The sequence below is a fragment of the Mauremys mutica genome, chromosome 8, assembly GCF_020497125.1.
Source record: "Mauremys mutica isolate MM-2020 ecotype Southern chromosome 8, ASM2049712v1, whole genome shotgun sequence".
NCBI lineage: Eukaryota > Metazoa > Chordata > Testudines > Geoemydidae > Mauremys > Mauremys mutica.
The window spans coordinates 16215876-16243496 of NC_059079.1; the positions used below are offsets into that span (position 1 = coordinate 16215876).

The 27621-nt window shown below is 38.4% G+C and overlaps 1 protein-coding gene across 7 annotated transcripts in view; it reads left to right on the forward strand.

Annotated features, from left to right (window-relative positions):
- The window catches only part of NFIA (nuclear factor I A), a 437679-nt gene extending 415805 nt beyond the window's left edge, over nt 1–21874 (forward strand). For all 7 annotated transcript variants that reach the window (XM_045028576.1, XM_045028578.1, XM_045028580.1 and 4 more), the window contains one exon: nt 19190–21874. In XM_045028576.1, the coding sequence (XP_044884511.1) occupies nt 19190–19207 (18 nt within the window). In that variant the 3' untranslated portion in view covers nt 19208–21874. The remainder of the gene's footprint in view (nt 1–19189) is intronic.
- The last annotated feature ends 5747 nt before the right edge of the window (nt 21875–27621 follow it).

Genomic DNA, 27621 nt, shown 5'->3' on the forward strand with positions numbered 1-27621 from the left:
TAGAATTTTAAAGTGTCCAGGTCTCGCAAGCACATTGTTTGGAAGCTCCTCTCCAGAGCCCGCTTTTCTTCCAAACCAATGATCTGGGAGCTCCCCCACACCAGCGATAGGGAGTGAGGCTCACCTACCATTCCTGAAGCTCTGGGTGTAGAGACATACCCCATAGATTGCTTTTAAGCAAGTTAGGCCCCAATACCCTGATGTGGACCCAAGCCCTGGACTCCAGGTCCACAAGCCCCTAGTGTAGTGTGTGTGCAAGCCTTCACAGCAGCTGTGCTAGCCCCGAACACTTTATACAGGGGGGGATACAAAAGTGGCCTCAGAATAGGGGGGGAATTTTGTCACCTTCAGCACCCTCCCTGGTCAGTTCAGCACACAAAACCCATGTAATTGCATAGAAGCACGGATTGGCATGTCACTCTGCAGGATCAGAAGGGTATCCCTCCAGAGAGGGAAGCACTTGTTACCCCCAAAGGATAGAGATTTCTGAAAGACGTGTCAGGGCCATCATGTGGCCCCATCCTCAAAGTAGGTGTGAGCCAAACCAGTCCAGAAATGATTGGGTAACTCCCAAGCAGGGGGATATTTTACTGGGCTTTTCTTCCTTCTCCTCTTCCTCCTCCTTGAATGCCAGGCTGACCCCTTTCAGAGTCCAGTACTCTGCACTCCACTTCCAGTGTCCATGAACATTATGGATGATTATTTGCGACAGACATAGAGAGATTTCCCAAACCAAGCCATTCAACTCGATACTTCCCCCCACCCTCCTCGCCCCTTCTCCCCATTTATAACAAACAGGAAGCTTGTTTGGAAAGCACCCCTTTCTTTTGGCTTTTATGGGTGTGACTTATGCTCCACAGCAGGGGAAAAGGAAGGGGAGTAAGTGTGTGGGGTGGTGAGAGCTGGGAAATGTGGACATATGATGAATGAGATGGGGAGATGTAATTTCTTACTGAATAATTCTCTACAAGCTGTGCAAACTTTCTTTTGTTAAACAATTACTCCAAAAGGCAACAATTCTGTGCTTTTTCATTGAAGAGCCTTCACAGTAACAATGGCCTGCGTTCTCCTTCTCTAAGAACCTCTGCAAACAGCCAGCACAGTTTTCTGTCTTATCTTCAGCAGGAAATGTCCTCTAAAAATATCTCATATTTCTCTCTGTAAAATAGATTTAATAGCCAACCATTTCAAATGGCTTTAAATTGCCTGGAATTGGAAAAAAACCTTCCCCATATGGAGGGGTCATTACATGATTCTCTTTTATGGGAATTCTTGCATCTTCCTCTGAGCAAGCATAAGATACCAGCCAATGTCAGAGACATAATACTGGATCAGACAGAGCATTAGTCTGATGGGGCATGACAGTTCCTGTGTTCATAGTTGCATGCTATATGAACTAGGCATAGAATGCATAGAGAAGGCCTCCCAGGTTTCTAGAACAACTTTTAAAACTAATAACGTTTGGGGGGTGGGTGGGTTGATTTGTTCATTTGTTTTTTGGGAAGGAGGATGGGTGGGGAGGATTGCCATCAAATCCGTTAGATGATCCAAAAGAAACTGAAAGTAATTGGTGCAAAAGGAGTTCCATGCCTCAGAACACACTTTGTGAATGTTTGTTTCATCAGATACACAGCTGACATGGTTAACTTTAATGGGGTAGTGATCCTCATTGAATTGCAGATTCCTGTGACTGACTGAAATACTACAGGGACTTTGGTAATACCGTGCGTGCTGCTCAAACTCTTTCCACTTGCAAAGTTGCATATTTTTTCAAACAGACACACACACACACATATCAAACATACAATCATAAGGTGAGACTCCAGTTATGTCCCTCTTACTGCTTTCATTTGTCTTAGCTGATTTCCTGCCCATCCCCCACCCCCAACCTCCATTGCAGATAACGGTGCATTGGATTCGTCTGCCTGACTGCTGCATTAGGTCCCACATCGATTTATTGACTCTGTCAGAGTGGCTAGTACAGTAATTGTTACAAGAGCAGAATAGAAAGCAAGAACGTGTCCACATTAAAAAAAATGTTGTTGTTTCTTTCCTTTTTTTGCCCTGTAGATCTTTAGGTGTTTACCTAGCAGAGAGCACTTTACTTAAGTTAATCAGCTCCTTCTACATTATTAATTGTGACAGTTAGGGTGCTACATGACGGCAAGCATATTATGGAAAACACTGATCTCACACTTGAGCAAGTTTTCTGTTCCTTCTCTTATTTCATGACTGCTTTAGGGTACTACTAAATCACATTTCCCTGATTGACAATATGCTATCAATACTGTTGATTTGGGAGTCAGGCAGAGAAAAAAGAAGTGAGGAGATCTTCAGAATATTCTAAAGCCCTGGCAAGAAGTCACTGTAACTGTGTAATGGTAACAGTTTATATGCTAGCCTGATTTCTGTAACATACATTTTGCTAGGAGTAGTGGTTTAAGATCTGCTGTTTAATAAGTGATTGGGATTTACAAAGAGGGCTAATGGAGGCCTTTAAAATCTGTATACAGAATGTGTGCATATAATGTCATTAAAAAGACACCTACTGGTTTTTTACAAGGGGTTTTGGAAATGACTGCCTTTGAAAGACATTTTATGGTAGTTCAGCTTTCACATTTGATACCTATATGTGCTCTATAAATTCCACACAATCTGACAAAACCAAATAGGTGTCACGTATGACCTGGATGGAAAAGGTCAACACTTATATGGCTTTTCCTTTTACTGGAGCATTAACATTTTTGCCATCTGCTGTATATATATTTTAGCGACTCCTCACTAAATATTCTACAGTCAAGGATTAGGACCACACTATACAATACAGTAAAATTCAAAAATTAAAGGCCATGGTCTCTGCCTAGTTCTCAATGGATATGTGTTAACGTCACAAAAACCACCACTACTGCAACTGACATCTTTTGTTAGTGGTCTCAACAGAGGGGCCAAGAACTGAGGTAGAGACCTCTACAGGTAGATTCTCTGCCCTTAACAAGCAGGAATGGACCAAAACAATTCGTTAGTATATATTTTATAAACATAAGCCAAAGAGGCACCTTGGTAAGGCAGTAAATGTCTCATCCCCCAAACCCCTGTACTTCACTGACAAGAGAGCCAGATTATTCCAAGTTAATGTAAAGAGGGTACAGGAGGAGGAGGAGATAGCTGGGACCGCTAAACATGTTTTATGCATGTTCCGTGTTCATGTCTGAAAGTGATGCCTGCAAACTTAAAGACATTTTGTAATGCACATATTCAGCATGCATTTTTCAAATAGTCATAACTAGGTTACATCAACTAGTTAAGTCATAACTAGGTGATGCTTCGGGTGGGCTACTCAAACCTTGCTAAGTTTCAGCTTTCAAACTTCAGCTGTTTTTGATGTAGTCGGTTAAAAAACGTGTAGTTAATTTGTTTTTGAAATACCAAAAATGCCTTTATTTCACTCTCGCCTAACTCAGAATCAGCGGAAGGGATTTTCCTCAAACTTTCCCAAAAAATTCCCTATTGTGCAGAGACAACTCTTGGACAGTTTAAAAATTTACCCCCCAAAATATGAATTTGGGGAAAACTTCTGATCATGAGAAATAAAGGGGCTGTAACTGAAAACATCAGAGAAAGTGCTGAGCTTCAGTTCATTTGCAAATTTGACACCATCAGCTCAGGGTTAAACAAAGACTGTGAATGGCTTGCCAACTACAAAAGCAGTTTCTCCTCCCTTGGTGTTCACACCTCAACTGCTAGAAGAGGGCTTTATCCTCCCTGACTGAACTTACCCTGTTATCTCTAGACTGATTCTTTCCTGCATATTTATACCTGCCTCTGGAAATTTCCACTACATGCATCTGACGAAGTGGGTATTCACCCACGAAAGCTTATGCTTCAATACTTCTGTTAGTCTATAACGTGCCACAGGACTCTTTGTCACTTTTTACAGATCCAGACTAACACGGCTACTCCTCTGATACTTGAAAACATTTTGTAACCTAACTTCATTATATGTAATATGAATATTGTTAATATCCAAATTTCCAAGATCCATGTAAAACTGTAAATGCAAAATCTTCAGGTATATTAATTTTTCATGAACAGGCTCTGACACTGTGTACAAATACCACTGTTTGCACATGCTAATGGCTGTGACCGAATTTTTTAAGAGCACATGTTTTTTTGTTCATTACATATAATAAATGGAAATCACTTAATCCATCAGTGAAATGCAGCCCTTTTATACAAATTTACGTATATTTTTCTGTACTTTGATTTAGCTACAACATTGTAAATAAGACAGAAGAGAGGAATGTCATACATAAGAGGCAGTGCATAGAGTTAGGTGCTTATGTATCCAGTTTGCACACACAATATTTCTTCTGTCCTTATTTGCATGCTGATTTGGCCTATGGTTTTTTAAAAATTTATATAAAGCACTTTGTGGTCTTTTGGGTTAAAGGTTGCTGTATAAATCTAAGATATTGAACCGTCTTTCCTTCATTGAAGTCAATGGTAGTGGGAGCTGGAATAGACGCATCTGTAGGAGTTAGTTTAGGTAACTGCTATACAATATTCCTTGATTTTTTAAAAAAAAATCTGATTATATTCTGCTTATGAATAATAGTGTGGCGCAGACTGGATAACGTTCGTCTGTCACAGAGAAGTTAAGACAAAAGTTAAAATTCCCATTTTCTTTGCAGGAAAAGACTGCGAGTGCAGCTTTACTGTGAAAAGTGTCTCTGTAAAAATTGCATCACGTGGCTCCATATTTATTATCCCTGAGTGATCCCAGAGAAAATTTATTCAGTTTATAAGTACAGAGATGTTTTATTCTAACTTACCAGACTTGTAAGCTCAACCTGGGGTCTGTGAATCACTTATACCTCCACTTCTGCACTTTATGCCACCTATGTAATGCCATTGTCTCCAATTGGAACTATATTAACAATTGTGTTGATATTGCATGAGCCAGCCTAGGATCCAGTTCATTCTCCCACAGCACTGTTGGCTTTTTCAGGACTGTACGGAGTAAATGCAGGAAATGCTTAAAATAAGGAGCTAAGATTCCAAATACGACTGAGGAGCTCGGTTATTGAGTACAAGGGTGCTACTGTTAAAGTGTCTTTTCATTGTAGAGCATCACATACAGTGATTCATAAAACAGCGAAGTGGAACCTTTGATTTAAAGTTCAGCATTTATAGTGGTAATTTTGTCTATTTCCTCTGACAGTATTAAGTAAATTGAGATAGTTTAGTTAGTTATTACTAAACTTGATACTTAGTATTAATCCATTTCCTTTGCTATATACACAAATATTATTAAACTATGATAATGAATCAGGAAACTCTCATATTTTGACTTTTAATGTCTTGAAATCTACCACTAGTTTTATTGGCACATCATAAATATGTTTGAAAATCACTTATCATTGGCCAAAACTCTAACCCCGTTAGTCAGCCATATCTAATACAGTATTTCTTCATTCAAAGACTGGTTATGTATGGAACATCTTTCATATTCTTGAATAGAAGACTCCCTACTCCTTAGTCCTCAATATAGTTTCTTTTCCTCATCTCAGTCACCAAAATCCTGTATCATTGTGACCTTTGTTGGCCAACGAGAGCTGCATTGGACTTTATTTGGCCATACCTAGCTGGGCCAGATGGTCTCTGCAGTGTAATATGAGATGTTCCTTGGTCCATCCCCGAAGGCTGAGCATGTTGCCACTGCTGTTTCAGCAGACCCAGGGAGCAAAACATTAATCCCAGGAATTAAACCTAGGTATTGTGCATGGCCTTGAACTTTTCTCAGAGTAGTTTGTTCAGTGTAGCAGGATACAGTTGTCGAGTTCTGGGATGGAATCCAGACCAGTGAGTGGTTGTGTCACTGTCTGCCCTGAAACCCTTGGGCGCCTTAAATGCTCTGCTGCTGTGGCTCACAGTCTGGACACCGACCGCCAGCAAATAAGCATGCATGTCAGACCCTGAGTGCCTGGGAGCCCTACATTCCTGGATTAGCAGCTTTGACTCCAGCAGCCTTCCGTAGCACAGTGGCAGCCTTCTTGCTTCCACCAGTCTTGGTTACTACTTGCAGGGTGACTCCAACATACCCCTGTCCTGAAACTCCCCAAAAAGTCTTTCCTGAAGTGTCCATCCCTCTCCTGAACCACTCAGAGAAATAATAAAGTTTGTTTGCACCGTTAAAGAGACCCAAACACATTACTGCTTATTAACTTAATTGTCATAAGTACACCCTTCCCTGCAAGCATGGCACTGAGTTGGTTTATAGTAAAAATAAAACAAATTTATTAACAGTAAGAAATAGGTGAAGTGATGCCAAGTAAAAGAAATAAAAATCAAGATGGTTACAAGGAAATAAAAGTAAAAATATGCACTTAAAAGTCTAAAACTTAATCTAGCAAGATAACAGGCTTTGTTCTTTTGCCACTCTTCCTTCTTGCTGCCATGTCTGACCTTCCCTCAGTCAGGACCTTCCACAGAAGTAAAAACTGCTGGGTTCCCTTGTCTTCCTAAGGTGAACGATCTTTGCCTAAGCAGATTTCTCAGCTATATTCAATTCCCAGAGACTTCAGTCCCTCCCTTGGTTGAAGGACCCATCTTTCTCAGCTTGCAAGAGCTCTGTTGCCTTGTATCTGTTCAGTGATGAACACCAACGATGGCCTTGCTTCAAAAGGCAGGATGACCTTATGCTGTTCTTCCCTCCCTGAGGTCTTCCCAGTCCCCGCCTGATTTCTATGTAAATGGGACTTCTGTTGTTTTGGGTCATATCTTGTGTAACTTCATTGGAGACAGGTGGAAAGCTATCTTCCCTCCTGCCTGGGTAAAATCTAATTCTCCCTTTGTTCGGTCATAGTCTGTAAAACACAGTATCAATGAGTATTCATAATTCCTTATATAGTGTCAATACATACATTTCACAATGATATTAATCACCGGTGTGTCCTAGGCTTTCATAAAACCTCATTTGATACACTTTTATAATACAGTAACATTATAAATTTGAAACTCAAAAAAGAGTCCTACAAAAAGTGGAAACTAGGTCAAATTATGAAGGACGAATATAAACAAACACTAAAAGCATGTAGGGACAAAATTAGAAAGGCCAAGGCACAAAATGAGATGAAACTAACTTGAGACATAAAGGGTAACAAGAAAACATTCTACAAATACATTAGAGCAAAAGGAAGACCAGGGACAGGGTAGGCCCACTGCTCAATGAGGGGGAAAAGACAATAACAGAAAATGTGGGCATGTCAGAAGTGTTAAATGACTTGTTACAATTTTCACCAAAAAGGTTAGTAGCGATCAGATATCTAACATAGTGAACACCAGTGAAAATGAGGTAGGATCTCAGGCTAAAATAGAGAAAGAACAAGTTAAAAATTGCTTGGACAAGTTAGATGTCTTTTAGTTGCCAGGGCCTGATGAAATGCATCCTAGAATACTCAAGGAGCTTAATGAGGAGATATCTGAGCCATTAGCGATTATCTTCAAAAACTCATGGAAGGCAGGAGAGATTCCAGAGGACTGAAAGAGGGCAAATGTAGTGCCAATCTATTAAAAAGGAAATAAGGACAACTCGGGGAATTACAGACCAGTCAGCTTAACTTCTGTACCTGGAAAGATAATGGAGCAAATAATCAAGCAGTGTGCAAACAACTAGAAAAGATAAGGTGATAAATAATAGTCAACATGGATTTGTCAAGAACAAATCATGTCAAAAACAGCCTAATAATTTTCTTTGACAGGGTAACAAGCCTTGTGGATGAGGGGAAGCAGTCGATGGGGTATATCTTGACTTTATTAAGGCTTTTGATACTATTTTGCATAACCTCATAAAAAAAAACTAGGTAAATATAGCCCTGATGGAGCTACTATAATGTAGGTGCATAAATAGTTAGAAAACTGTTCCCTGAGAATAGTTATCAGAGGTTCACAGTCAAGCTGAAAGGCCATATCAAGTGGGGTCCTGCAGGGATCGGTCTTGGGGCTGGTTCAGTTCAATATCTTAATCAATGGTTTAGATAATGGCATAGAGTACACTTATAAAGTTTGCAGACAATACAAAGATGGGAGGGGTTGCAAGTGCTTTGGAGGATAGGGTTAAAATTCAAAATGATCTGAACAAACTGGAGAAATGGTCTGAAGTAAATAGGATGAAATTCAATAAGAATAAATGCAAAGTACTCCACTTAGGAAGGAACAATCAGTTGCACACATACAAAATGGGAAATGACTGCCTAGGAAGGAGTGCTGTGGAAAGAGATCTGGGAGTTATAGTGACTAACAAGCTAAGTATGAGTCAACAGTGTAACGCTAGCAAACATAATTCTGGGCTGTATTAGCAGGAGTGTTGTAAGCAAGACATGAGAAGTAATTCTTCCGCTCTACTTCGCGCTGATAAGGCTTCCGCTGAAGTATTGTGTCCAGTTCTGGGCACCACATTTCAGGACAGATGTGGACAAATTGGAGAGAGTCCAGAGTAAAGCAACAAAAATGATTAAAGGTCTAGAAAACATGACCTATGAGGAAAGACTGAAAAAATTGGGTTTGTTTAGTCTGGAGAAGACTAAACATTCTTTATCACTATTGACAACGTCACCATCCTCTCTGTTGCTCAGGCCTATAGCTTTATGGTCATCTTTGTCTCCTCCCTCTCCCTTGCCCAGTACACCCACATCATGTCAAAATCCTGGTGCTTTTCTCTCATTAACATTTCTAACACCCGACCTTTTCTTTCTGTACACATTTCTACAGTGGTTATCTCATGTCTTGATTACTTAACCTCCTTCCCCTGGATGCCTGACACCCATATTGTCCTTCTGCCAGTCCTTATAAAGTGAAACAGCTAAGATCGTCTGACCTGCCTGTCACAGGCACCCCTCTTTGAGTCCATCCACTAGTTTCCCTTTTCCTACTGCATCAAGTTCAAACTTCGTATCCTTATTTTCAAAACCTTTCACAACTCTCTTCTTCCCTGTTTATCTGCTTTGTCCCTTATTGTGACGTTCATGCCTCCTTTGCTCTCAGCGATGCCAACCACGACTGCTCATTTGTTTGCTTTTCCTACAACCATCTTTGTGCTCTCATCTGTGTTACTCTTACACATGGAACTCCTTCTTTAAAGTAGTCTGCAAGCCCTCTCCTCCTTCAAATCCCTCTTCATGACCCACCTCTGCTGTGATGCCTGCAAGAAATCAGTAATTCCTAGATCCAGGGCAAAAAATACCCCCGTACTTTTTTAACACGCTGGTTGTGCACATAGCTAGGTGATATAACCATGAGATTGTAAGCGCCTCAGGGCACATACCATATCTTTCTATGTGTTTGTACAGCACCTCGCACAACAAGGCCCTGATCCTGATCAGCATCTTGGGATGCTGCTGCAATATAAAAATATTCTAAGATTATGGAGTCCAATCATCAGACATAAGCACCTCCGTCCTGTCCTCTCATTACTCACACACACACACACACACACACACACACCTGGAACATTCAGTCCCAGAGAGGGCTTTCAGAGGGAGTTGAGTTGTGTGCTGGTTTTAATACGGATGCAGGGGGGTTTCCCTCCCTTCCAGTTTACACAAGTCCCCCCCGATGCAGCTCTTGGGTTGTTTCTTACATGACACTCTCCCTGTTCTCCAGAAGATTGGCAATAACTAGCCTTTCTCCTAAGTACTGTCAAAGCCAAAAGGCTGAGTCTTTGTAGCAACTTGCAGGCAGGCAGAGGGTAGCCAGCCCCCTAAAAACACCTCTGTCTCTCCCTCCACACCCCACCTCCGGACTCTGCACATTCTCCCTGGCTCAGTAACATAATCTCATTCTCCATCATTGCTCCCAGTTGGCACTGAACTGAGGAGTGAGAGTCCCAGAGGCAAAAGTGTAAGAGTGTGTGTGTGTGTGTGTGTGTGTGTGTGTGTGTTTCTAAGTTGCCAAGCCACAAATATAATGTGGGAGGCCCTGACGGGGGGTTTTTTTGTATGTGTTTTCCTCTAATTGTCTAAAGCAATAAAAGTAAAAAAGTTTAGATAAATCTTGGATTTTAAGGACTTTGTTCCTGTAGTCCTGATATAGGCAAAACTCCCCAGATTTCAATGGGAGCTTTGCGTGTCTCAGGACGGCAGGGGCTGGCTTAAATTGAATAAAACTGTGAGTACAGTATAGGGAGCTTGGTAACAAAGAATTTTGCAAAAAACAACAAGACCAGGGAGTACAATGAAGAACAGAGAGGATTACAGTGTGGTGAAAGTACATGCTGGCTGTTATAACTCTGTACCTCTAGAATAAATTATGTCCCTTTAAAAAGTAATACTTTAACTGTAGATCTATCTAGAGATAATTAAGAAGATATTGTTCTCCTTATTTCCCTCCCTCCTTCCCTCTCTCTGCAGCAGTTCTGTGGAAACTTTTAATACTGCAGCTTGAAACTTGGGCCTCTGGGTCTAAAATGCCTGAGAAAGCACTGCAGGCTCTAACTGTAAAACATTCCTTCGGTGGGCCCTGGAAACAGAGCGAGCTAAAGCAGAAGAGGTTCAGAGAGATCACATGTAAATGAGGGCTGGCTATAGATTCCTGAGAAGCGTTTTATTTAGTTTAAACCTGAACTTGAACTTGCAAATGTGTTCCTGTAGAAGTGGACAGAAAGCATTGCTCTGTAGAACAGGAAACCATGTTGCTGCTAGTACGGTACCAGCACTAAGGGGTGCGGGGGAAGGGGAGAAAGGGGCCAGTGAGATATAGATTTCTATCCCAAACTTTCCTGCATATTTAATTTTGAGTAGAGTGCAAAGTGACTTGGAAATATATTCCTGCTGCATCAAATCGGAAGATTACAGAACATCCCTAGTAAAATGTGTAAGAGGGTGTTTAGTAATTTTAAGGTGGGAAATCAAAGATATTTTCATTAAGAAGCTGATAAGCTCATAATGGCCTTAGAACCAGGAATTGTTCCTATTGAAATGTTATAAAATCACATCATATTGTTTTTCATAATCACAATCTATATAGCACTCCTTTGTGAGTTTGTTCTATATCAATATCGGTAGATCTAAATCTAGATATATGCTTTATAGCAAAAGGGGAAGGAAATTGGTAGGATTTAATTAAATAAATGTTAAACTACTATTCTCCTTTGATAAATTGCAACTGTACCTGTGGTAGAATAAGCCTTGTGGAGATTTGTAGGTAACTGGTAAAGCTGATAGAATTTAAAAAATATTTACATTTTAATCCAGAGTGGTTTTTTTAAATTATGTATTCACGTCTTTGCTAAAATTAGTGTTTTGGATTCTTGGTTTTCCTTGCAACAAAAGATACAAAAGGAGTCCAAGGTTGCTGGCATGTTTAACACAAAGGTGCAGTTGACACCGTCTACAGGACCCCAGCATGTAGTGTTTCTGTTCAGTTCAAGTGGAGTGTTGTTTACTTGAACTATTATTAATGGGCCAAATTATATTAAAGATGAGGGCAGCTGCAGGCCACTTTGTAGAACCTTGAAGGCTATATTTGTCTGGTGGGTCATGCTTTGGTCATCTGAGTACAACCAAACCATTTTTAGTCATCAAATCAGTGTTTTTAATGAAAGTTTGAATTGGATGGATGAAAAAACTGCTTCTTTTTGGCAATAATGCAGGAAATATCCATGTAGAGGGTCTTTTGGTGCAAGATACTTCAGCGTTTGCTTTAATAACCTTTTTTGTTCTATGACTGTATGTAAAGATGACAGGGCAGTGCGGTGTGGCCTGGCTAGAATCCCCTTCCATGTGTCTGAGGTTTATCAATGCAGAAACCACCACAGCCTTTGAAAAGTAAACAGCTGGCTTGGCTTTGTGTGCTGTATTTTAGATTAGGGATGTCTGGCAGATTTGAGATGACTTTAGCCTGGACTGTTTGGAATACTACAAAATCATTTTTTATAATGTGTTGAAAGTTTGTTCAAATGTCTTAGCTGCACTGCCGCCACCAGCAAGACTGTTTGTATTCCAATCAGAAAACTTTATGGTAGCAACAAATATTAGAGAACCCATTGGAAGTCTCTGAAAGATCTCAGCTCGCCTTAATCCCCTTGCTGTACCTCAGATCTCAAGTAACTTTCATACTGTGGGCTCACTTTAGTGGATAGAACCTATTTTTCATGAAAAAGCAGGAAGTAAGCTGTCTTTCGTAAAAAGATTTACAAAATGTAATCATTGTTGAAATAGTCTCTTTGAACTGCCTTGTCTGCAGGGGTGTCTGGCTCCCACTACCCCCGTTTCTTTAGAACACCCTTACAAGTTCTTCTAGTAGATCAGGTACACTGGTGGTTCAATTCTTTGATGTCTTGAATGAATGAAAGAAAAGCATAATAAAAGAGAGCTGTTGATCAAGCATAAAATACTCTTTAAGCTGACAGAATGGCAGAGTTAACACATTCTAAGCTGCTTTTAGTTTTTTCCTTTTTTCCTTGCATTTTCCTGTGCTTTGTGTACAGTGGGGGTTTTTATTTTTTGAAAAGTCTCTGATCTATGTAGTTAGCCGCCTGCTAACAAAAACCAAAATGGGATTGTTTCTTTCTCTCTCTCTCTCTCTTTCTCTCTCATTTGCTTGACTACTTTTTTCTTGTTCTTCTTCCTTTTTTTCCCCCGTATAAACTGGTTTGCAGGTTAGCCATGGCCAGCTTTCACTGTTTGCCATGAAGTTTAGAAGACCTACTTTGCCTATTTCAAAGTCAACTTAGTAATAAATAGAAGGGCTCATTCTCTTAACTTTTTAGAAAAGAGGTAAAAATTTCAAACCTCTCTCTTTCACAAAATGTTACCAAAATAAAATAAAACAGAGCCCTTGCCTTGAAAAGCAAAACTAAAACTAAAATAAAATACAAATGGATTTATTGTGCGATCACTTTCTTTTAGTCAGAGTCAGGGAATGGGGAGAGTTTTCTTCTCGTAGATCTAATTTAGATCTTAAGTTACCATACATAATTTATACATCATATTCAGAGTGCCTGGTCTGCTGGCTGGATTACATTTCAAACGTTTGCCATTGATAAGTTTTACTGTATTATATTCAGACTAAATGTGAATGTCACAGTTCAGTCAACCTTTAATCCTCTGTTCTTCAGGTTCTGAAGGCAGGGGGTCTACAGCTCAGAACATTACTTTATGCTTAAGAAACATCTGGGGCCAGCTGGGACACTCGCTGAAATATTCAAATGTCTGGAACAACAGCAATAGTTACTGTATTAGTATGTTTGTAAAAGGTTTTGGAGAGGCTAGGGTGACTTTAAGGGGTAAAAGCACTAGTTATTTCCAACCTGAGGTTTGAACCAAGGAGAACTCTTAACTGAAGTAAGTTGGTTAGTCCCAAGAGAGTAGTGGTTTGGACTCCTCTGCATTTTTAGTAGTCAGCAGCCACAAGTCCATATTACAAAATTATTGCACATAATTCAGTACAGTTTGCCACAATTGGCATTCTCACAAAAGTTATTGGATACAGAGCTACTGTACACCTCGCCTAGAGGCTTGCGCCCCTCCAGGGAGGATTTTTATCTTTTTGAGGCTGTGCAAACATGCTCATACTGGCAGGTGGCCTATACTGTACTTAGACTTTGGACAACCAGAAGATTCACTCTGTTTTATTTCCCTTTGGGGATGACCAACTTGCTGTTTCTGTCCCTTTTGGTATTTAGTTTTGGAAAATTTAACCACTGAATAATTAATCCCAGCACTAAGAAAAATAACTGCCATGGTCCTCAGAATGCCCTCTGAATGTCTTTAATATTCACCTGTCAGTTTAGACACAGTGCGTCGCCTCATGCCAGGTGAAACCCTATTGAAACCAGTGGGCCAAATCCAGGCCTGGTAAAAAGCAGGTACATCCCCATTAACTTCAATAGAGCTTCAGCTGCTTAGGTGGAATATTGTTCACCTTTGAAGTTTCATAGAACGTCTGATTTTTGGCCCTGTTCATTTGAAATGACCGACTGTAAATGAGTGTGTTACTGGGAGCTTTACGTCAATGCCAGAAAATCACTAGAATTAGTGCACTGTGATGAATTTTCACAACTGTTTAACATTTGCGGCTAAGATTCACCCAAACAGCTTCCCCATTTGGGGGTCAAGTTACATGGCTGTTGTTTTCATTTAGGCTATATCGGGGCTAAACTTTTTACCCCTCACACATTCCCACCAGAAGAGCTCTTCCAGTGGTAGCAACAGCAGGAATTACATCACGTTGGTTAAAATATTGAGGCTTGCTTACACCAACACTCAACTGTCGTTACCACCAGTGGAGCGGCACCAGTGGGAATTTTAAAAAATGGGTCTAGTGTGGACAAAGCCTTAGACATAAATGGATTATGCGAAGAAAAATCTCCTGTGTGTGGAGTTAGTGAGAGATTAAAATGTGTGAATGTCCTCAAATAACCTACATAGCCTAGAGAAGTAAGACAACTGTCACACCCAGTTCTGGATTCCACATTAACCACCCCCTTCCGCAGTGTTAAACTTTGCCCTCAAGGACTTTTGTTTAACTTTTAATTTGAAAAACAGATACTGCTGCTTTATAACCTCCACTTTTTGCTTTAAGTGAAAGGCCTCATTGTTATTTCAGGAAAGGTTCAGGTAGAAGTAATTCTAACAAGTTTTTTTTTGGTTTGTTTTGTTTTAAAACACGCAAAAAATGCTTATGATTACGTTTCAGAGCCAAGATAAAATAAATCACACAGGAAGGCTGTTTTGAGGAGATTTTAATAAACTTTGGGCCTTATTCTATATTTCTGACCCAGGCAAAACTGTTAGTGAAATCAGTGAAGTGCTGCCTGCTTTTCTCTTGTAAACATGCCAGTTTCCAGTGTGTGTTTCCTAGTTGTTCTTTCCAGTACAAAGTACATAAGTGCCAAAAGTTGCTTAAGGTTTTGTGTCTGTGCCTGTGCTATCTTCAGAATAGCATAAAAAACAAATAGACTGGCACTCTGAAAGAAACATAATTGCCATTTCAGTCTTCCTGTTTAGGATTCAGTCAAGTATATATTGTTTATGGTTCATAAAACCTTACTAGTGTGAGGATTCTAAGATACTGGCAGTGTAAAGCTTCAACTTTCATGGTGCTGTAAATTAGGGGGGGGAAGTGTGATAATACTCCTCCGAGAACAGTAAAATAGAGCTCCGTAATGGTTAAATGGAATTTTATACTCACATTCGGTGTGGAACTGTTTTGCATTACATGAGTTGAATACCTTAGAGATGACACACATCTGCAGGCACTTTATTAAATCCTTAGTCAGCATTTTTCTACCTGATGAGATTACTTCTTCATTTGACTGGAGAAAGGAAAGCTAAGATCTTGTACTGGACTGCAGAATTCTTTTTGATGTTTCACCTTGAACACTAGAATAGGACAGTGAGATACTCTGTAGGTCAATACAGAACTGTAGTAATACTGTGGACTATATAGCAGTAATTTTACTTATCTAGGACCTTGTGGTCCACTGGATTCATTTAACTCCAAATTCCCCACTGCAGTACGTTGGGTTTTTTTAAAATAAATAAGGGTCAAAGCTAAATGTTTGCTTTTCTGGTAAAATGCACAAAGATAACTTCATCCTGCATTGGGTTGTGATATTGCGTGCAGTTTAAATGGAGATGTAAAATTAAGAAAAGAAATACTTTTGTTCCCCAGCTGGATGCAGTAGGTTAGATTGCAGGACAAGAAAGAAGAATAAAATGTAGGTGGTAGCCAGAAAGCATAGTCCATTTTAAATTATGTTGGGGAACAATGGCAAAAAATTCCATACGTATAGATTTGGGTTTGCCTGTTTCACTATGCTGTTTAATCATACAAAGAACTCTGCAAATCACACATCTCAGAGTTGCATATTCTGTTAAGTGCTTCATACACATTTTTCATTTTATATGTTGAGGTCTGCTCCTCCTTTGCAGTGGAAGTTTTCTAGGTGAGTCAAAAGGATAATCAAACTCTTCAAATATAATCCAAGAAGATTTAAACTCATGTAAGGTCCTTAATATTAAAAAATTGTCTAGGAAAAACAGGGTAATTAGGCATGTGTATTTCTTTTGTGAAATATAAATTAAAATGGTATCTTGAGAGCAGTACGGGATCTGATGAGAAAATGCAGTTTCAATCTTGCTATTCTGCTGTCTCAGCATATAAAATATTTCATCAAAGAATAGTTGCAAAAGTAACCAGTGCCATGCAGATGTGTCTGTCATTTGAATTTATTACTCTTAAAAGCAGCTTTTATACGAAGTTCATTAGGATAACAACGTCACTGGACACAAGTTTACAAAAATATGTTTCAGTTCAACACTGAAGGGGTTAATTAAGTTTTTCATTGGTATTAAGATTGAACTGTGTCTGCAGGAGTCATATTGACACCCCAGTGCATGGTAACTCTACTCCTTTATTGACATGTTGCTAGTCAAGAGCACAATAGCACTCTGTGTCTGCAAATCATTGGTAAAATCATCTCAAGAAAAAAAAAAGTTTGAAAGCCTAATGCTAGACAAAGGCACAAGAGCTGCACTGCGCAGCTAAAAACTACAGAGTCAGCAACTTCTATTGATTAAAAACTAACCTTTAAAGTAACTCTCAGAGTGTGTGGTTAGCATTTAAATTTAAACATGTCATGAGTTGATTTGTGTTACAGAATACCAACTCCGAAGGAGTTACATTCACATCAGATTTTTTTTTCTAATTCCCTTAAGCAGCTAAAGTATTTCATGAAATGTCAATAGGGCAGTGGAGGGAAAAAAAAAAAGGTGTTTTTGGAGGGGGAGTGGGGGAAGCCGAACTGAGTCTTGTAGTTCCTTTTCCCATGCAAATATTCAGCCCCAAAAGAAAAGTGTGGGGAGTGAAACACAATAATTAGACCTTTGTCTAACTTTCCCAAGTGCCAGAGAAAGACAGATTAATTAAATATACAACAGTGTTAGTTTTTGGAGTGGGGGTCTCTCTTGCTGTGTAGGTCATAAATTAGGCAGAATAAATACTTCAATGTGTTTGCAGTGGGCCTGCTACGTCAGAGCCACTGGAAGGTTGGTGGGAGGAGAGCAGAGTGTTTCTTGCTAATGATAGTCACGTCTGGGTCTGTCTGGTTGCTCCTAGCAACCAGACATGATGTAACACCAGGATGAACTTGAACTTGGGGGACTTGAAAAGGGAACAATAGACCAGAGCAATCAATAAAGCCTATTTCAGTGAAGGATTACAGAGCTGCTCTGGGGTAACCTTGTCTGCAAGGCACACACTGAATAGTAAGATGTGTGAAGAAACTTTTTACTTTTTAAGAGTGCAGAAGCACTGCAGAATCTTTTAGTAATGCAGTGAGTAGCAGGGAGAAATGTGGTATAGAAAAGTGCACCCCCTGCTGTCCAAAATGTGCACTAAGAATCATTAAAAGAAATACTGCATTTAACTGCACTGAAGGAAGCTTAGGAGTTTCATTCCGGTTTCCTTACACTTCAGTAATTAAAATTCCAGACCACGTTGGCACCCCAATAATCCAAATCCGATCTATTAAAAATGAGATGTCCAAAGACTAGAAAGGTCTAATCATGATGCCAGTTTAGCAGAGGTCTAGACATAGTGCACAGTTACTACTTTTTTGAATTAGTGGAAGGTGTTGATGTGTAGTTGCCAGAGCGATTTACCTTCCTGAGTTCTTTAAAGCTAGTGGTTAACAATAATGCACGTCTTAAAACACAGGAAGTGTATTTTTAAAAAATCTGCTCTTGAAATAAAAGTCTACTTGTGATGCCAGTAAATCTTACTCCAATGTATATAACTATCATTTAGCTGTTTATCCATGTGATCAGGCAAACCTTGATGGTAGCCAACTGGACCTCTGCAATAAAAGGATTTTTACCTATTTGAATGATCAAGACTGAATTTTAACCCTTTTGCTCCCTGCTGTGCACGTTCACAAAACTCATCCTTGTCCACTCAGACCATTCTGAAAGCTATAACATTTGTATTATGATTGTAAAACATACACATAAAGTTTAGAACACCTTGAAAATTGTGATCGTTAGGATACCATCCAGGGGCCAGTTCTTGCTTGCCTTATCAAAATCAATGGGACAGTTTAATCAATAAGGAGAGCAGGATTTGGCACTGCTGTTAAAATAAAATAATCAGCAGTGGCTACATAAACCCTGGAAGAATTTGTTTCTGTTTATAAGCTTTGGGTATTTCATTTAATTACAGCCCGTCTGAGTACGAATACAAAATTTGTATGCAATGGTTAAAATAGATATGGGGATGGTATGTCTGTGCTCAGAAAGGGGAATGAAGTAAGAGTTAGCTAATGAAGTCAATTGGAAACTGGATTACTGACAACATTTCTCATACCATATTATTTATTTTATCAGCTTCTATCAAGCCTACCACCATGGCAAGAACATATAATCTTGAAGTCCAGCATGGACCTTGCCTTAGGGGCCTCTATAAATATTAATACATAATATTGTGGTGGCTGTACTATAAATCACATGACATGCTGAAAAGAAATGGAGGAAATAGTTGGTAAAACTTGTCGTCAGTATGTATGTGTTCAACTATGCACCTAATACGATATGACAGGAGCTTATATAAAATGAGTTTCAGCAACAAGTCTCTCATACCTGAGCCTTTCTCATTATACTCTTTTACCATAAACTATAGTTACTTCTTGTTATTTTAATTCCCCAGAGCGCTGTACATCACAGTCAAATTCAAATCCACATTCAGTTTAGAATCCCAGGATCTGATACTGATCTTACTCATATCTGTTTTACACTGGTGTGAATTCAGCAGGCCTGTTCTGATCTCACTTACACCCATTTTACCCCAGTGAAAATAAAGCTACATTGACTTGAGTATAGCTACTCCCGACTTACACTGGTGTAAATGAGATTCCCATGCAGGCCCTACTGAGCTTATTCTGATCCTGTGGGAAAAGTTGATTTCTCTGACTGGGGCACTTCAGTTTTCCTTGGGTTCAGGACCATATCATCTTTGGAATGCTAAAATTAGCCACACTGAAGTTCACAGGGAAGGGTGAGTGGTAACGAATCTGTGCAAATATCTGCAAACTCTGTCCCCCTGTTTAGAATACGAGGATTGCAGTGCTATTCGCGGCTCCTTCCAAAACATCTATAATTACAATCAGCTGAAAGGTTTTCTCTCTGTTTTGCAGTCCTGGTACCTGGGATAAAAGTCACAGCTTCCTATCACCCACCGGACAGACCACCTGACTCCTTCCCAACTCTGTAACATGGAAGCAGCAGCAACACAGTGCAGTTACTTCACGTCAGTGGAAGGAGAGATGAACAGATATCGACAGCAAACAACTAGTACATGGAAATGGCAAATGTTATGGTCAATGGCAAAGGCCATAACTTTTTTGAGATTTTTTTTAGACACCTTCGGGACTGTTGTGATTTCTCATATGGTGCTGGAAATGGTTGGGCTTTGTAATTTTTGAAGTGTTTCATTGGTAGTGTAAGTATTAGGTGACACTGGGTAGAACTAGCCTCTGCTGCTGCTTACTGACTCGCTGTTGTAACACACTTTCCATATGGAGCCTAACTGTTTTACAGCATTTTCATTGATTTTTTTTTTCCCATGCAGGTGTGAGACTTCTTGAGAAATCATGAAACACACTTAACCTGTAACTTTTGTAGTAGCTGAATTCTGCAATATATAAACGTACAGGACAGACATGGGGCATGTTTTTCTGTAACGGATTGGGGAAAATGCAGTTTTTTGTTTTGTTGGGTTTTTTTTTTACAGTCAGATATAGTTAGATACATAACATGAAAAATCTGAGCATTGTCAACAGGTTTTTTTCCACTCAAATTGCAGAGTGATTTAAAACATCAAACTACTACTATTCACTAAAAAAAAAAAGAAAAAAAGAAAAAAAAGAAAAAAGTTTGAAATGCTGCACTTACATAACATTTTTTCAACAATTTTCAACAATTACACAAAAATTCATGCAGAAATGGGGAAGTTGGTCTGTTTTGACAGAAACTGACAGGAATCAAAACAATCGAATTTTGAATTGAGTAAAGTGCAATTTCATTGGATAGCTAAATATCTTTGTAAGATAGAGATTGTTGAAAATTCTATTTTTGTTTTCCAAGTCCTTCCACCCCAGGACTCTAAAGTATTGGGGTAAAAAACAGCCTTGCAAGAAAAAGGGGAGCTATTTTTGCTTTTTATGTTTTTTATTGTTAAACTTGTATCCCTTTAAAACTGAAGGAAAATTAAAAAAAAAATCTAATGGTGCTTTTACCACAATATGTTAACTACATTAAATGCTAATTAATCATTTTCTGTTATCAAAGCACATAACTAAAATTAAATCATAATATCTGTTAATTTTATAAGCTAAAAGTCACTATAATGGATTATGCCAATTCTGACAAATTTTACGTCTTTCCGGCAATATAGGGTTTATCAGTTCTCAGACACCTTGGGAATCATGTAGAACGGTCCAGAAATTAAAACATCTTTGTGTCCCTGAACTGGTACTTTTTCTGGACTACAAAGAAAACAATACAAAAATGAATGCTGATGTGACAACTTACGCCAGTTCAAAGCAAGGGCACTTGCTGAAAAAAAAAAAAAAAAGTTTGGACCCCAAACGTCCTGTATCTTATGTACAAAAAAAAAAAGAAAAAAAAAGAAAAAAAAAAGAGTGCAAGTGATTTTTCCTATCAGACAGCGGAGCATCCCTTTGCTTCACATGTGACTTTAAGAAGGTTTCCTATACTATACATATATATACGTTCTGGTTGGCAAGTCCAGCTAATCAGAGAAAGTCTCTGCATGTTCTAGTGTTAGTAACTAATTTTTATATAGTTAATGTAGGGTAAAGTAGAGTGCATTAAGACACAATATTGTAATCCCTATTCCAGGCACTTGCCTTTAAACTATGTTTGTACGGCCCTTCAGAAGGGTTTCTACTACTGTCCTATACAATCAAGTAACTGAAATTCTTGGGAAGACACTTTGCTCCTCATCTTTTCCCTGAAACAATGTTTTTTTTTTCTTAATTTGCACGAAACAAAAAAAAAACAAAAACAAAAAATTCCATATCAATGTGCCTTGCCCTGGATAGCGATTATTTGTGGAATTGTTGCACATGTTCCTATATTGAAAGGGGTTTTTCCCTAGTCAAGCATTTGGAGACACTTTTTGTAAATGTGACTTTTATGTCAGCCATTGTCAGTTTCAACATCTAGAATTAAATAGAATGTTAGTTGTTCCGCAGATAGGAGTAGTGTTTATTGTCCTGTATGGTCAGTGGCAGTGCTATTCTGAGATCTGTAGATGCTAGATTATCAGTATTTTTGGATGTTGCTGCATTTTACATTTTATTTGGAGTCTTCCTTTTGTTTTGTTTTTCCCAGATATATGAAAATATGCAATACCTGCTTATATCATGTAGAAAAGCTTAGCAATTATTAATTTTTCTTTTAATTTTTTTTTATTTGACCAAAGTTGGTGCTGCACTTGACGCAGTGTGTTTTAGGTGTTTGTCTTTGTACTTATGTGATTTTGAATGCACATGCAGGAAGGGCTCTTCTTAGAGAAGCAGTCAAACTGTGAAGCACTAAGCTGAACCCTGCTTCAAGCAATTTTTGTTTTACAATTGTTCCTTTCACAAGCAAGCCTTAAAAAAAAAAACAAAAAAAACCCTTCCTTTTTCTTCAGATCCCACACCCATTTTTATTAGCAGACTGCAATCAAGCCACATTCAACAAAAGTATATAATGCCCATTTTTATATGCACGTTTTTAAACTTCCAAGTTCTGAAAATTGTTTACTGGTTATTCTCTATTTAAGGAAAAAAATAAAATGTTTTGGATTTTCATATGTGTCTGATAAGTGGTTGAGTAGTCATTTTGCTCTGTTGTATTGTGTGATTGTTAGTATATGGTATCACATCCTCTAGCCAGCATCCTTTGCCTTCCCTATAGCACTTAGCTGGGCATTACTTTATTAAGACATATGTGCACTAAAAAAAAATAATAATAAAATTAAAAAAATAGCAGCTTTCAGTGCTTCACAGTGAAGGGAAAAAAGCCTAGACAAACATTTTGTCAGAACCTTGCTATAAGCCAAGGTATTACCAGTAAATTGGTTGTATATACAATAAAATTGCACCCTTTTTTAAACAAAACAAACTTAAGCAATAGTTTGGGCAGTTAGTTGTTTTTAGTGAGCATGTTGTAGTCATGGCTGCAAAGAGAGAGAGTTAAACTGCCCACTCAGAAGATATGTAATTTGTATGTTGTATAGTTTTATTGATTACACTGATTTATTCTACCCTATTTTATAATGCAGGACTTTTGTAATGTTGTTTAAATGAGGACAAATTTCTGTCAAATTAGCTTAGTGGAATTTCTGATTGTTCGTTATAAAGGCAGCGTTCATAGAATTGCTTTTTTTTCCCTTTGGGAACTGGATTTAAGTTAAAAACTTTCCTGTTTCCGTTTTGTATGTATTTAAATACAGTTATTTTTCTTCTCTCAATGGTATAGCATATTCCTATGCTTGAGAAGTATAGGCTACTGAAGAACCATTGTAAATGGACAGTACAGGTATGCTGTATTTTTGAAGGTATTTTGTCGCATTAAGTTTGATGACGCTAAAATTAGGGAATTCTGATCAGAATTGCAGAAAAAAATGTTTTAACGGCTTTAAAACATTAGGTAGGCGGTCAAGGGTGTTAATCAACAGTGGTTGTAAAGTATTAAACACACTAAATTACATTTTTGTTCACCTTATGACCATGCAGAAAACACAGCAGTTCAGTTCTGTTCAGGTATGGAGAACAAACAGTTTTTTATTCCTCAAAGTAAAGCAAAGACTGGAGTTCTGAGCAAGACAGCTGCTCGGGGTGTGCAGCCTGCAATAAAGAAAACATGCAAGATTCAGGCGGACAGTGTTGGTCCCTAATTCAGAATCCGATTACATTTCCTTCCCCTTTTCAATGGTTTTATTCGTTTGTTAAAAAATAATGCAAACATTCCCTCTCCACCCCATCTCTGGAAATTTTGTCAGACACAAATACTGACCCATACTCAACTCCCATCCCCAAATTTAATGGTTTAAAAATGTCTTGTCATGAATTGCCTCCACCAGTTCATTGCTCTCTTTTTGAACTAGGGCACTTGCTTTTGTTGTGCTGCGCACCCCAGCAATGCCGTTCTTTATTCCTCGTCCTTTATCATAAAACGTACGGGCGAAAGTTAGGCAGCCATGGCATACTTTGTCTCCGCTCTTTATTCCCCCCTCATCCTTCCTCTCTTGAGGTTGAAGGGTAAAGGAAACACAAACTTTCCTCAACTCCACAGTATTCAGTCAGCCCACAGGAATATGCAAAATCCCTCTAACTTTGTTTTTCTTTCACTATTTGTTTTTGTTCCATATATTTTGCAGCTTCGTAGTAACAGTGTTATAAAATATTTACTGTACAAAAAACTACAAAAAAACCCAGATACATAGCCTAAAATAGTATTTTTTTTCCCTTGTGGTGATTTTTTTTAAAAAGAATGTCAGTTCTTGTACTTTGCATTGTGTCTCTGGAAATATCTTCTTCTTTTCTTTTTTTTTTTTTTAAGAAGGCCTCCATCGAACAAAATTAAAAACACAACCGGCATGATAATGTAAGGAGAGCTTCAATGGCACCTAAAAACTAAACAAACAAATCTCATGAGATCTGTTGGAGGAAGGTCTCATGAAGTGAACGCTGCCTGCTGGGCAGGATTTTCATCAAATCAGTCTTGCAATGCCAATTTTGTCTTGAAGTCAATGCATGTATTACTGTTTGACAGTAAACCCGGCTATGCCATCATCAAGTCCAAGGCTGTGCAATAGTCTAATTAGTATCGAGTACATTTTCCTTTTATTTTTTCCAATAAAAAAGCAGTGGGATGAAAATTGCTTTGATATATAGCAGGTAACATTGAAGCTATTCCATAGCACTTAACTGTAGTGAATACTGTGTCACCAATTCTGAAATCAATTTAATGTTTAATGCAAATCCATTACATGGTGCTATTACAGGCTGGCAAAATGATTTACAAAAATGTGACAACTTGGGCTCAATTCACTCTGCTTTCCAACAATGTAAATGCATAGCAGTGTTTATCTGCATGAGAACTATGCACTAATCTATCTGAAAAAAAAAAGAATATATCAACTTTGGTATCTACTTTCCGTTTACTTAAATCCTTGCCTTTTTGGTCATTGTTATAATGCCAGCTTTAGGACAGAAAGAATTATAAGAAAACCAGCATAATACCTGATATATTAAAATGTAGTGCCTGTGAAATCTGTATTATATTGCTCTTCTGAAGTAAGATTTTTTCTACACCGGTAGCCTTCGCTGTCTGTCAGAACCTTCTGATATAGGTGATGTAAAATAACCGTACAATATTAATGCATGCTATTCCATAATGCTTAGTGAGCTGTATGAATATTACTCAAAGTTATGTTAGTCTTTTTTTCTGACTTGGTTCTTGTCAGATAGGTTTAAAGATATTTCACTGAGAACGCAAATTCTGTCTTTTCTTGATTTGGGGTGTTTTCAGTATTTTGGAGGTATACATTTACTTAAATTCAGTATTACCTGTGTTGGGTTTTTTTTCTTTTTCCTAGAGGGCAGGCATGGGTATTGAGACCATAAATCCGTGCCTGGTAAGATGTTTGTCTCAAAAGCTACCGTAAGAATTCCAAGAGAACATATGTATAAAGTTTCAATTTAAAGGATAGTTCTCAAATCCATAACTGAGACTTAGCTGATGTTGAAAGCGCTTTCTAAATGGGCAGCATTTAACCAGATACCCATGCTTGACCCTTTTTCACATCAGACCTCCTCATATAAAAGGAAAAATCCTTAAAAAAAAAGAGAGAGAGAGAAAGAAAAAAAAAAGAAAAATCTCATGTGGCTGTTTAGTTTCAATATTTTTCCTTCAAACAAAACTCTGTACAAACTTTGGGCCAGATTCATAAAAGACCATTTGCTATTAACACGGGATTTTGGTGTACTTTTCTCATCCAAATCTAAGAACACTGTCTTTCCAAGTATATGCTTCAGCAAGACCCTCTTCCCTGTGCACAAGCACCCACCTGCCTTTTATGCCTCCTGAGGGCTACACACCCCATAACAGGAGCAGAATCAGTCAGAAAAAGGGGCCATGGCAGGGGACAGAATGCCATATCCAACATCTGAAATAGACAAGAATTTTAAAAGGAAAGGGGAATGTAGAGGAGGCGACAGCGCTGTGCTGCACTCTGGCCATTATATGGGCTTTATACATTTATGTGCGATGTTCCTTGATTACAAAAAGAATGAGTCTGTTCCAGGGGTAGGCAACCTATGGCACACGTGATTTTCAGTGGCACTCTACGTCCGGGTCCTGGCCACCGGTCCAGAGGGCTCTGCATTTTAATTTAATTTTAAATGAAGCTTCTTAAACATTTTAAAAACTTTATTTACTTTACATACAACACTAGTTTAGTTATATATCATAGACTTATAGAAAGAGACCTTCTAAAAACATTAAAATGTATGACTGGCACGTGAAACCTTAAATTAGAGTGAATAAATGAAGACTCGGCACACCACTTCTGAAAGGTTGCTGACCCCTGGTCTGTTCCATAGCAAAATATGCTAGGTGTGCTACCTCTGATTTCCACAGAGACCATTCATAAAAAGGAAAACACTCACATACAGTGTAAACTTTTGTACTTTTTACAATGGATTTTTAGGAAGACTGTTTTCCACTTGGTCTATACTTTTGCTAATGAGTGAACAAAACAATGTTATTTACCCAAATCTCCTCTCTCCTCCTTCTTTCTACAAATTAGTAATTTTTTTTAGAAAGAAGAAAGGCAAATAAGGTGAATGGTTCGCTTTGGAGTTGTGTGGTAGGTGGACAGTTTCCCAGCTGTAAACTCTCATCCTTTACCACTGTTTTGTTACTTCCGTAGAAAAGCAGAGTAAATAGTGGTTACTGATACCATACAGTGAAGGTTTACAAAATTGTTTGCTGTGGACATACAATCAATGGGAAATCCCCATTCTGCACCTGTATTGGGTTTCTTCCCACAGTTAAGCATTTGCCTAGCTCCTCTGACCCTTGTCCACTCAAGTTCCTCATTTTAATTTTCAGTTTGCTGGACAAAACACTTCTAATGGATGTGTGAAAGATCTGCTGGAAAATCACTTAGTACCCGTGTTAATACCACGTTGTCTTCATGGTTTTGAGTCGAGCCCCTTGTACCTCTTGTATTCTTGTATTGACTCTCATAGTTACCATTTTAGTTTTTACTGTGTTCTGTGAAAAAGAATTGTAATTGGTTGAGAATCACTGTGGGCATCCATTCTTATTCAACTAAATCTCTGCAGGTTTTTTGAGCTGGTGTGGATTAGTTTAACTCTTGTATTCAACCATTAGTGCTACCACCTTCTCACATTACAATACAATTACTGGAAGCAAGTACTGCATTTCCTATGCAACAAAAAAAGGAAAATAAAAAATTGCTAATGCTAACAAATGGTGTTGTTATTTACTTTGTGCTGTGCCCTTGTGCGTTTATGGGGCCACGGTAATTATTGCCTGTTGAAACGTGACTTTAATATCAAGGTATGTAACGCAGCTCTTTGGGCCAGCTTCGTGCCTTTTATCTGGTTCCACTTCGTTAGCTAGTCCCCAGTCGTGGACTTTCAGTTGAATTGACTCGTAAATAAATATGTAACAAACTATATTTTCTCAGTTCTGTGGGTGTCCCGTTTACAAACATTATGGATCACTCTTCAATGAACACTTGAAGGTTACGTCATTCAAAATAAATATATAGCCAGCCTACAAAAAAAAGGGGATACTTTTTGCTGACATGAACAGAGAACATGCATTAATTTTGAAAACATTAGGGCGCGTCTTAAGGTCACCCTTAAGTACGCTGATATGCGACTTAAGGTCACTAAGTACCAACTTGCACTCTGGTCCTTAGCATTTGAACTAAATTTTTAGTGCTGTGCTAAATACAGATATTTTATGCAGATATCTGGAGTTATACTATAAATGAGATACCCATGAATGTAAAGCTTATGTGGAGATAGACCAGAGAGACTGTTTTTCATAATTATAAGTGTTCTACTATATACAACACCGTTTTTAAAATAATGTAACAATTTTTTTAATTTATCATTGACAAAAGTAACTGTTTGCAGTTGAGTAGCAGGTACTTCCTCATATACTTCTAGGTAAAAGTTTGTGCTGAGTATCCCACTAGATTAGACCTGTTGTATATCTCTTATGTTTGGCATCGTAATAATGGGAGATACTTGCTACCTCTGAAATACACTGCACCTTTCTAAAGCAACACAGACATACAGGTGTAATGTGAATTCCTCTATATGGTTTTGAGGGAAATAATTTTTTTTCTAATAAATGTTTTTCTACACACACAAAGCTCTTGTACTTTTTTCTTAAATATATATATTCTTTATCTATCTATCTATCTATCTATCTATATTAATATATACAGGAACATGAAAGTCTTTGGCTATTAGTTGTAGCTGGAGTAGGTTTGATGTAACCCATTCTT